The sequence below is a fragment of the Rutidosis leptorrhynchoides genome, unplaced genomic scaffold, assembly GCF_046630445.1.
Source record: "Rutidosis leptorrhynchoides isolate AG116_Rl617_1_P2 unplaced genomic scaffold, CSIRO_AGI_Rlap_v1 contig277, whole genome shotgun sequence".
Classification (NCBI taxonomy): Eukaryota; Viridiplantae; Streptophyta; class Magnoliopsida; order Asterales; family Asteraceae; genus Rutidosis; species Rutidosis leptorrhynchoides.
The window spans coordinates 38,150-50,270 of NW_027266522.1; the positions used below are offsets into that span (position 1 = coordinate 38,150).

The 12,121-nt window shown below is 29.3% G+C and overlaps 1 protein-coding gene across 1 annotated transcript; it reads right to left on the reverse strand.

Annotated features, from left to right (window-relative positions):
- Positions 1-2,110: 2,110 nt before the first annotated feature.
- LOC139882496 ((+)-piperitol/(+)-sesamin synthase CYP81Q2-like) lies at positions 2,111-3,976 on the reverse strand. Its single transcript, XM_071866808.1, has 3 exons — positions 3,269-3,976; positions 3,036-3,119; positions 2,111-2,728 (listed from the first exon to the last, which is right to left on the reverse strand). Exons 1-3 carry the CDS (start codon positions 3,974-3,976, stop codon positions 2,111-2,113), a joined length of 1,410 nt encoding a protein of 469 aa, XP_071722909.1.
- Positions 3,977-12,121: the final 8,145 nt, after the last annotated feature.

A 12,121-nucleotide genomic window follows, 5' to 3' on the forward strand; every position in this document is an offset into this window, starting at 1 on the left:
TCCAAAAACAAAAACGTCAAAATCTAAACAACAGAAAGCCAAACATATACCTTCTTTGTCTGTTGATGAAGAGAATGAAGGAGATCGTTGACAAAGCAAGAAAGAGAAGTTCACCGGAGCTTTGACTGAGTTTCTACACGGAGAGAGGGAGAGAAGACGGAGAAAAAGGAGAGAAGACTTGTGTTTTCTATGTTTGTGGAAGAGAATCGATGCGGATAGGATTTCAAAATCGTCCGGAAAATAATTTACCGGATGGACCCAGTCTGAAAAACAATTTTGTATCCTATCAAAAGGGTCTCTTCAAAAATACCCATTCCATTTGCATCCATGAATTCTGTGCGAGCGCTATTATTGCAGTTTGGCATGGCTTGCGAAAGTGAAATACACGTTATCCTGCATGATAAAATAAAGAGTGTCAATTTTTATTTTCGCAACTTTTCTGCGAATGAAATAAAGGGGACAATAATATTTTTAGTATCTCAAAATGAATTTAGTTGATAATTTGATATTTGGCGTTTTTTTACCACATTTATATCTTTCCGTTAGAATTTCTAACAAATACATATCTTTTGTTTATGTGGCACGTTAATTTCGTTAACATTCTCCTAATCAGCGCCACATTAGCTCCACATCACACTTGATTCTGCTAATATGACACGTCAGCATCCTTAACCTTTCAAAAAAAATTGCAGATTTTGGCCACCATTACCGACGATGCCCCGATCGAATATCGTTGGATTTCGAAAAATTTTATATTGCCAGACACGTTTCGACGAGGTGAACATCATGATGGTGTCGAAATTTTCAAATTTTAAACCGTGTGGTGTAGATCTAAGTTTAAGAGTTTGATTTTCGAAACTTTAACCTTAGATCTGCACTAGATGTTCACCTCGTCGAAACGAATCCGGGTATATAAAATTTTCGGAAATCCAGAGACCGGCGACCACCGAATGTAGTCCTGTCGCCACTTCCGGTGGTGCCGCAGTCTAACGTCGTCGGATTTTGGAAAATTTTACATAGCCAAACTCGTTCCGACAAGTTGAACATCGTGGTAGTGTCGGAATTTTCAAATTTCAAACCTTTTGGTGCAGATCTAAGCTTAAATGTTCGGTTTCCACAACTTTAAGTTTAGATCTGTTTATCAAAATGTGAAATTTGAAAATTCCGACACACCACGATGTTCACTCGTCGGAAACGAGTCCGACTATATAAATTTTTTCGAAATCCAACGATATTCAACCGAGGCATCCCCCGAAATGGTGGCTGGAATCTGCAATTCTTTTTGAAAGGTTGAGGATGCTGATGTGTCATATTAGCTGAGTCAAGTGGTGATGTGTCGCTTATGTGGTGTTGATTAGGACAATATTAACGGAATTAACGAGCCACGTAGGCAAAATGTATGAGTTTGTTAGAAATTCTAATGGAGAGATATAAACATGATAAAAAAACGCTAGATACCAAATTGTTAACTAAATTCATTTTGAGGGATCGAAAAAGAATAATCGATCGAATTTGAAGTCGGCCTAATCGAATCAAAATCGATCATTAGCTTGATTCGTAAAAAGAAGGTAAACTATTTAATTTGACTCGTTAAGTTAAAAGTTGATAAAATATCGATTCATGAATTGATCGTTTAGAGTCAACTAATCTAAATCAGTAAATACTTCAATAATCGATTGCAATTCTAGTAACTTAACTTTTTTTTTTTAAGTGATCAATTCAAGCGTAATAGAAATTAAAAATTAGATCGACTTGAATCGAAACGATAGACAGTCAATTCTATTGTTTCGATTAATAAATATCTTCTCATATTCCACTGATCTACTTCTAGAAGCCATATACATACTTGCGATGTTAAACTTTGCTCACGTGCTTTCTTAACCAGTAGTAATTAAAGGCGTCAAATGTTATTTTTTGAGGTGTCAAATGTTACAAACAATTCATGTCAATTTCAACTCGTTATTATGTCTCACTCAAAATTATGAAATTGACGGTATTATATACATGTCCACGTACAGTGCATTTCAAATACAAGTAAAAATTTATTATGGTAGGTCCGTCCTCTAAACATTATTGATCACTAAAGTACCTTTAATAATCTTCCACTTGATCATAGTTGTGAAAGAACATTCACAAGTTCAGGTCGTGGTCGAAACACAACGTCAAGAGGTTTGTCAATGTAATTCTTACCGGAATTCATACCGGAATCTTCCCAATCGAAGCATTGAATCATAGTTCCGACAGCCAAAGTCATAAGTCTATTGGCCAACGTTATTCCCGGACACCGTCTCCTCCCAAATCCAAAGGGAATAAACTTTAAGCTACTATTATTTCCCTTGTTACTATTATTCTCTTCCGCCGCCAATTCAAATCTCTCAGGCTTAAACGTCTCGGGATCTTCCCAATTACTCGGATCCCGATGTATTAGCCACGTGTTAACCAATAACATCGTGCCTTTCGGGATGCGATAACCCGCTAAGGTACAATCCTCGGATGACTCGTGCGGCGGTGAAACTCCGATTGGATTCTTTAATCTTAGTGATTCGTTCATAATGCATTGGAGGTATGGGAGATCGGAAAGATCTGAATCGTCCATTAGTCGAGAATGTCCTACATTTGCGTCGATCTCAGCCCTTGCTTTCTCCAATACCTTTGGATGTGAAAGCAATTGTGAAATTATTTCTTCCATCGTCTTTGCTGACGTGTCTGCTCCTGCTACTAGCATCAGCTGAAAATAAAATAAAAAGGAACTCCAAACTATGAGGGCATAAAAGTTTAAATGATAATGACAATTTGGTCCTCATATTCTTCAATTCAAATATACACACATGATCAGACCCTAAACTAACTGAATGCACACTTGATCACAGTTTGAACTTTCACATTCCGACACAAATAAAATATTTTTTCTGGCTAAAATTGTGATATTAGATTCACAAACAATGCGCACAACATAAACAAATCCATGATGTAGAGGTTTGTTGACCCAATGATTATTCGAGTGAGCAGTCAACTTGAAAGTCACAAATTAGAACCTCTGGACTAGCAATTCGGCGAATTACGATACGATCATGTTGGTTGAGTGGGATTTGGAAATAAGGTAGAGGGAGGATCATTGTCTAAAGAATAAATGAAAATAAATAAAAAAAACTAAATAGAGGTCTCATATGTAAAAACTGATATAGTTGAAGGGTCAAATGTATGTTATCTACTGTTAGACTAGTGTGTGTAGTGTGTACCACAAAACTTAAATTGCTCTGTTTCTTACCATTATAGTCCCCTTGATGAAGTCGTCGGTATAAATTTCGGGTTCCGATTCTTGCAAAACAAGCAGCGCATCAAGAATCGTCCTCTTGCTCTCCGAATCGCTGACCCTATTATAAGATTTAGCATTTCTTCTTGTATCAATCAATTCCTGCATGTATCCATCTCTCTCTATAAACCTTTTTCGAATCATCTTCTCCATTTTATAAAATGGCATCCATCTCAACATCGGAATAAAATCACCAGTAGCATTACTAAACCCAGCAAGCCCAAACATGTGCTTTAGATGATTCAATTTCTCTTTCACTTGCTCGGAATCGACTCCGTCCTCAATAAACCTCTCGCCGGAAACCGACTGCATCATTATATTAACCGTTAGAAGGTACAAGAACGTGTTCATGTTAACTTTCCGTCCGTCGGAGCTATTCCCGATCAGTTGTCTGACGAGGTGTCGGATTTCTCCGACACGAGTGGTAGAGGCCAGCTGGACCCGTCTCGATGAGAGGACTTCTATCGTCGTGAGTCGGCGGAGGTTACGCCAATCGGCACCATACGGTAACGATCCGAGGTTCCTTTTGTCGTAGTTGAAGACTTGTCTCGACGGAAGTTGAGGACGGTTGGCGAAAACGATGTCGTTATTGGCCAAGTACTCTTCGATTAGAGGGGTAGTAGAGAGGACTACAACTTGGCGGGAACCAAACTTTAGGGACATAATTGGACCATATTTTTGGGAGAGTTTGAATAAAGAGACGTTGATCGGGTTCTTTAAGAGATGGAAATGTCCGATGATCGGAAGGCCGGGAGGACCTGGTGGCAAATTCGAAGTTTTTCGAAAGTTTCGAATGAGAATGGTAAAGAGGATAAGAAAGAAAGAGATTAAGAAAGCATAATAGGGTAATGATACCATTTTTGCTAGCTGATTAAGCGATCTGAGGGGGTTTAAGATAATTTGCATATGTAGTGTTATGAGTTTAAATAGAGAGTAATATAAAAAATATAAGATGAGGATTTATCCTTATAAAAAGAAAATCATGATCGGGATTCTAGAAGGAATGATTTGAATTTTAGATTGATTGCGGCAACCGGAATCCAACTAGTATTAACACGTTTTTCTTTCACTATGTGAATTCTAAAAAGTGAATATCAAATATATTTTTCGAAAATTTAATTTAGAAAAATACTTTTTTTCTTAATTAATTTTTGACAAATAAAATCTACAAACAAATTTATTTTTTTATTTATTAATATATTTTAATCTTTATATATTTTATAAATTTAAAATTTAATCCTATAATATTTTTTTTATTTATTAATATATTTTAGTCTTTATATATTTTATAAATTTAAAATTTAATTCTTATAATATTTTTTTTAATTTATATTTTATTGTTAATAGATGATTATTTAATTTTGATAATTCCTTTTGTATATCATTATTTTTAGAAGACGTTGATTCCTCTTATGTTATGTAATTAATATTATTTTTAATTAATTTCATACTTGGCCTACGGAATATTTGTTCTTTTATCATTTTATTATCTATTATAGATACGGAATTTATTGGTGTTGTTTTTTTGTTCATACTTTTGTTGTGACGCCAAATAGATCTTCTAAATAAATTTTATTTTTGAATTCTATACTTTGATGACTATTTGATAGAAAAAGCGAGATTATCTGGTCGCGAGTCGCAAAACACAACTCGGTGTTCAGGAAGTCCCGCATCATAACTCCCCTTAGCTCTAGAAAGACGTTTCCTTCTCAATCTAAAAATAAAGTATATTTCTATTGCTGCAGTTGGTCAAGTCTCAATCGATTCTGGCTACCTCATCAATTTTAAAGAAAAGCTTATCCGATGTGGACGTTACCAGAGTTTTAATCTAATTTGAAGGTATGAGCCTTACTGTTGCTTAGAACGGTCTTTAGGCATGCCAATCACCTTTTGCCACGGGTGCATGTTAAAATTTTCTTCTTTTAAGATTGGTCAATTTTTAAAAATTGTATGCTTGTCAATTAACGATATACATATCTAAGTGATGAAATGTTAGGAAATTCCCACCCAAAAATAGTTCCTAAATTTGATGGGGAGTACTTCGAATCTATCCTACCCAACTCTATTACAGCTTCGAAAAAACTATCTCAGCTTCCTAATTAATCAAACCGCTCTGCTTTACAAAAGTTAATCAAAATTAATTCCACGTAAAAGCTATCTTAAAACATATCTTCGCAGTTTATTAGTAAATAAAAGATCAAAATATGAATCCGAGCCAAGAAAATCGATTGGTCAAGAGAGAGTTGGGATTAACATCCATGTGCGCAAGTATGAGAAGCGAGTGTAAAAGCTGTTTACCCGACATGATGATAATCCTTTTGCATAATAAAATACGTACTGAAAATTCCAACATGACTATCAAGAGTCATCTGATGAAGCAATACTTGGCTGGAGGCCAGCCCAAAGTCAAATTCATATTGTCCATTACCAATCAAAACTGCTAAAATAAAGAAAAATGTGGGAATGCCGCTTCTGAGAATTTGGAGGAGAACTTTTAGATTAGATCGATGCCACTTTTGGCTTTCGGCGTTGAATCTATAGGCTGAGCATTGTGATCAGAGGAGGATGAACTATGAAGATACCTTTGTAAGGATTCCAGTTTTCAGTCTCAAATGGCTGTCAGTGACAAATCTTCACTCGTTCATTAATGGAAGTAACGATTATATTGGTGGGTTTTAGTAAAAAAACATTTTTTTTAATCACTGGTTCTTCTTGGATTTCCATTGTTCTCATTCAAGTTTTTTACATCTGCACCTATTACAATAAATTTTTATATTGAGCTTTTCTTGGTCGTCAAGCAAAGCATATATAGAGGAATCTCTGGGTAACAAATGTTCCAATTAGCATCTTCCTCATGTCCTACTACAGTTGTAGACTTGTCAAGTTATTTTAGAGAGTTGTAGGCTTGTTAAGAATTTTAAAAATCTGTTTTAGCGAGTAATAGACTTGTTGAGTTATTTTAGCGAGTTTCAGGCTTGTTGAGTTTTTTCCATAATTGTTAAAGCGAGTTATTGAGTTGTATTAGCGACTTGTAGGTTTGTTGAGATTTCTTCCGAGTTTTTTGTAGCGAGTTGTAGACCTGTTGAGTTATTTTAGTGAGTTGTAGGTTTGTTAAGATTTCTTCCGAGTTTTTTGTAGCAAGTTGTAGACTTGTTGAGTCATCTTAGCGAGTTCTAGGCTTGTTGAGATTTCTTCCGAGTTTTTTGTAGCGAGTTGAAGATTTGTTAAGTTATTTTAGCGAGTTGTAGGATTTTTGAGATTTTTGAAATAATATTTTTAGCGAGTTGTAGACTTGTTGAGTTATTTGAGCGAGGTGTAAACTTGTTGAGATTTTCTGAATTTTTTTAGCGAGTTGTAGACTTTTTGAGTTGTTTTAGGGAGTTGTTGGCTTGTTGAGATTTTTCCATCATTTTTTAGCGAGTTGTAGGCTTATTGAGTTATTTAGCGAGTTGTTGGCTTGTTGAGATTTTTCTAAAATGTTTTACCGAGTTGTAGACTTGTTGAGTTATTTTAGCATCTAGTAGGCTTGTGGAGATTTTTCATAATTTTTTTAGCAAGGTGTAGACTTGTTGAGGTATTTTAGAGAGTTGTAGGGTGGTTGAGATTTCTACCAAATGTTTTCCGCGAGTTGTAGACTATTGAGTTATTCCAGCGAGTTGTAAACTTCTGGAGATTTTTCTATATTGCGTTAGCGAGTTGTAGACTTGTTGAATTATTTTAGGGAATTGTAGGCTTGTTGAGGTTTTTCCAAATTTCTTAGCGAGTTTGTAGACTTGTGTGTTTATTAAAAAGAACCCGAGTTTTCTAAGCTAATGGAAAGGCGCGCTTTGATGCTATAAACTATATGTGAATATATGTGTTTCGATTCATGGTATAGTGTTACACTCATTTAATATTTTTTATTTTTTATAATACATTCTTTTAATTAATTTTTGGGAGTTCCAAATATTCATTGCTTTATCAAACTATACAAATTCTCGATCAGCTGGCTAGCCACGTTTATTTTGTTAAAAAAGAAAATCCATCAGTTTAGACTCCACGACTGGATTGCTATACAGAAATGTGAAATGTGGATACCAAAGCTATAAATTTCAGAACTAGTCTTGAAAAAACATTTCATCAATTGAGTTGTATCAAAAAGGAAAATATTTGAATCATTCAAAAAGCATAAGAAATATATATCGAAATGTGAAATGTAGTTGTAAGCTTCTGTTGACGAGAACGACATGCTTTCTTTTTTCTAGGAGAGGTTTGTGGGCTGTGGCTGTTGGAAACAATAGTTAAAAGAAATTATAATAATAATAATAATAATAATAATAAATCTTTTATATCATATATATTCGCCTTTTGTGGGTGGTTTTAGAGACTTTCATGCAGATGTATATTTGTAATTTTTTTATGACAATTATCATCATATCTTATCTTATCTTATATAGATAATAGAGAGACTTTTTTAATTTGTCCAATTGCAATTCAATTGCGAATTTTATTGTCAAATGAATATCCGACACATGGCGTTTTATTAACGAATAGTAATTTGACACATGTATATAAGAACATTGAGTTTAATTAGGTTTCAAGTTACAATTTTAAGTCAATGATATTATTTTTTTCCCTTTTCTAATTAGTAAATCAAAATACAATTAAAACATAATGATTCCTGATAAAATTCTACCAATTATTTTTTCTTAATATAATAGTTTTATTCCTAATCAATTTATTATCAATTAGAATAAAATTATAATACACTATATTTTTTCTATTTTTTTTATTAAACAATTTTTAGTAATAAAAATTCATTATATTCTTTTTTTCTATTCCTAATTAAAATAGGTACATCTTTTTTTTTTCCTATTTAAGCGGGCATATTGTTAAAAAATTATTCCTAATCAAATAATATATATATTAATTTTTTCCAATTTTTTTATTAAACTATATTCTTCATTTGGAACTTTGAGTTTAATTAGGTTTCAAATTACAATTTTAAGTCTATGATTTTTCCTATTCTAATTAGGAAGTCAAAACACAATAAAAACATATTCCTAATAAAATTATAATACACTATATTTTTTTCTAATCTTCTTATTTAACAATTTTTTCTAATTAAAATCCATTATATATTTTTTTTCTATTCCTAATTAAAACGGGCACATATTCCTTTTTTGATATTCAAATGGGCATATTGCTACAAAAAATTATTCCTAATCAAATTAAAATATATATTATTTTTTTTTCAAATTTTATTATTAAACTATTATTTCTAATAAAAATCCGTTATATTTTTTTCCTATTATTAATTAAAACGGACATATCTTCTTTTTCAAACAAAATAAATCTACAATAAAATCAAAATAATTCTAATTGATTTAAAGTTAAAGTAATTTCCTTTTGATATAATATTTACATAGATTTAATAATGTTTAATACAAATAATTATAATAAAAATTTTTTGTAATATATATTTAAACTATTTATTTTTAAAGTACGGTCTTTCCGTCTAACGGACGGGCCCACTGACTAGTATAGACAATAGACAGATTTTTTTAATTTTTAAATTTGTTTCAATTGTAAATTCAAATGCAAATTTTATTGTCAATCAAAATTCGACACATATCGATTTATTGATGAATAGTAATTTGACACGTGTATTTTAGAATTTGAGTTTAATTAGGTTTCAAGTTATAATTTTAAGTCAATAATATTTTTCTTTTCCTAGTTTAATTAGGAAATCAAAACACAATCAAAACATAATGATTCTTAGTAAAATTCTACCTATTAATTTCTCCTAATGTAATAACTTTATTCCTAACCAATTTCCTATCTATTATTTAAAAAATTATTTCTAATTAAATTATAATACACTATATATATTTTAAATTTTCTTATTAAAAATTTTTTGCTAATTAAAATTCATTATATTCTTTTTTCCTATTCCTAATTAAAATGAGCATGTTTTTTTTCCTACTCAAACGGACATAATATTAAAAAAAATTATTCGTAATCAAATTATAATATATATTATTATTTTTAAATTTTTTTTATTGAGGTATTATTCGTAATAAAATACACTATATTTTTTTTCTTATTTTTAATTAAAACGGATATATTTTATTTTTCAAACAATTAATAATTTTTCTTAATTGACAATAGCGAGACCTTTTCAATTTAAAATTTGTTTCAATTTGTTCCAATTACAAATTTTATTGTCAAATCAAATTCAACACATGGCGATTTATTCATGAATAGTAATTTGACACATGTATTTTAGAATTTAAGTTTAATTAGGTTTCAAGTTATAATTTTAAGTCAATAATATTTTTTTTCTATTTAAATTAGGAAACCAAAACACAATAAAAACTTAATGATTCCTAATAAAATTCTACCAATTAATTTTTCCTAATATAATAATTTTATTTCTTATCAATTTCCTATCTATTATTTAAAAAATTATTCTTAATTAAATTATAATACACTATATATTTTAACTTTTCTTATTAAATAATTTCTGCTAATTAAAATATATTATATTCTTTATTCCTAGTCCTAATTAAAACAGATATATTTTCTATTCAAACGGACATAATATAAAAAATTATTCCTAATCAAATTATAATATATATTATTTTTTCTAGTTTTTTTATTGAGCCATTATTTCTAATTAAATTTATTATATTTTTTTTCCTATTAGTAATTAAAACATGCATATCTTTTTTTTTTTTCAAAAAATTAATAATTTTTTTAATTAAAAATCATTATATTCATTTTTTTCTATTCCTAATTAAAACGAGTATAACTTTTTTTTTCTATTCAGATGGACATATTATTAAAAAAAATTATTTTTAATTAAAATATAATATATATGATTTTTTTCATATTTTTTATTAAAGTATTATCCTAATAAAAATTCGATATTTTTTTTCTATTCTCAATTAAAAGGGACATATCTTATATTAACAACTGAATTGATTAGATGTAATTATAAATTTTATTATCAGAGATATGCAATTTTACTTCTTGTTATGTTTATTATTTTTTAAAATAAATTAAAATTTTGATTCTAATAGGATTGTAGATTTTGAAATAAATCAAAATAATTATAATTGATATAAAGTTAAAATAATTCCCTTTTGATGTAATATTTGACATATATTAAATGATATCTAATACAAATAATTATTATGTAATTTTTGTATGATATATATATTTAAATTATTAATTTTTAAAGGTACGGATTTTTCGTCTAACGTACGGGCCTACTGACTTGTATAGATAATAGCAAGACTTTTTTCAATTTTCAATTTTAAATTTGTTCCAATTGCAAATTTTATTGTCAAATCAAATTTCGACACATGGCGTTTTATTGATGAATAGTAATTTGAAACATATATTTTAGAAATTTGAATTTAATTAGGTTTAAAGTTGCAATTTTTAGTCAATAGACAATAGCAAGACTTTTTCAATTTTCAATTTTAAATTTGTTCCCATTGCAGATTTAATTGCAAATTTTATTGTCAAATTGAAATTCGACACATGACGTTTTATTGATGAATAGTAATTTGAAACATATATTTTATAACTTTAAATTTACTTAGGTTTTTCAAGTTACAATTTTTAAGTCAATGATATTATTTTTTTCCTACTCTAATTAGGAAATTAAAAGACAATAAAAACATAGTGATTCCTAAAATTCTACCAATTAATTTTTTTTCTAATATAATAATTTTATTCTTAAATAGGAACCTATTCCCTTCAAAACCAATTCTCATTCTTTCTAATTAAAATGGATATATATATATCTTTTATTGTCGAATTAATTTCGACATGTAGTTGTTTATTAGCGAATTAAATTTGACTTATGAATTTTTTTTATCTATTATTTAAAAATTTATTCTTAATAAAATTATAATAAATTGTATTTTTTTCTAATTTTTTCTAATTAAAATCTATTATATTCTTTTTTCTATTCCTAATTAAAATGGACGCATCTTATTTTATCCTATGAAAACGGATATATTATTTAAAAAACTATTCCTAATGAAATCATAATATATATTTTTTTTTTCCAAATTTTTATTAAACTATTAAACCTTATAAAAGTTCGCTATATTTTTTTCCTATTTCTAATTAAAATGAGTATATTTTATTTTTTTCAAACAATAGAAACAACTAAATTGATTAGATGCAACTACAAATTTTATTTTAAAAATAAATCTTGACATGCGACTTTACTTTTTATTATGTTTATTATTTTGAAAACAAAATAAATTATTAATTCTAAGAGGATCGTAGATTTTGAAATAAAATCAAAATAATTATAATTGATATAAAGTTAAAATAATTCTCTTTTGATATAATGTTTGACGTATGTTTAATAATGTTTAATACAAATATATTGTATAGTTCTTTTATATGATAAGTTTAAATTATTAATTTTTAAAAGTACAAACTTTTCGTCCAACGGATGGGCCTACCGACTTGTTAATAGTATTATCATCCACCGTGACATTTTAACATTCATAATTCGATCTCACTGGAATATATAGTACTTGCATATTTTTATTAGTTCATATATACTCTTCTATTCGATGTTGCTTCTTTATTAATTTGGCAGCTCTGTTGGGGTGGTTGGTCTTTAATCTGTTGACTATGGTTGTTTTACCAACTCTACAACAATGGAGGTAATAGAGAACTTGATGGCTTCAGTAGCAAGGAAGAACAAGCCAAAGAAGAAAAAGTGTGTTCTAAGGACTGAGATTGTGAATGCTGTAGCCAGGAAGATATTGAGAACTCTTAGTGAATTCCTAGAAA

Excerpts from the sequence above, each read along its gene's own strand:
- LOC139882496 (XM_071866808.1), bottom strand. The coding sequence starts at position 3,976 with ATGTCCCTAAAGTTTGGTTCCCGCCAAGTTGTAGTCCTCTCTACTACC. Across the intron at positions 3,120-3,268 it reads TCATCAAGGGGACTATAATG|ACAATGATCCTCCCTCTACC; the intron begins GTAAGAAACAGA and ends TTTATTCTTTAG. Across the intron at positions 2,729-3,035 it reads GCCGAATTGCTAGTCCAGAG|CTGATGCTAGTAGCAGGAGC; the intron begins GTTCTAATTTGT and ends TTTTATTTTCAG.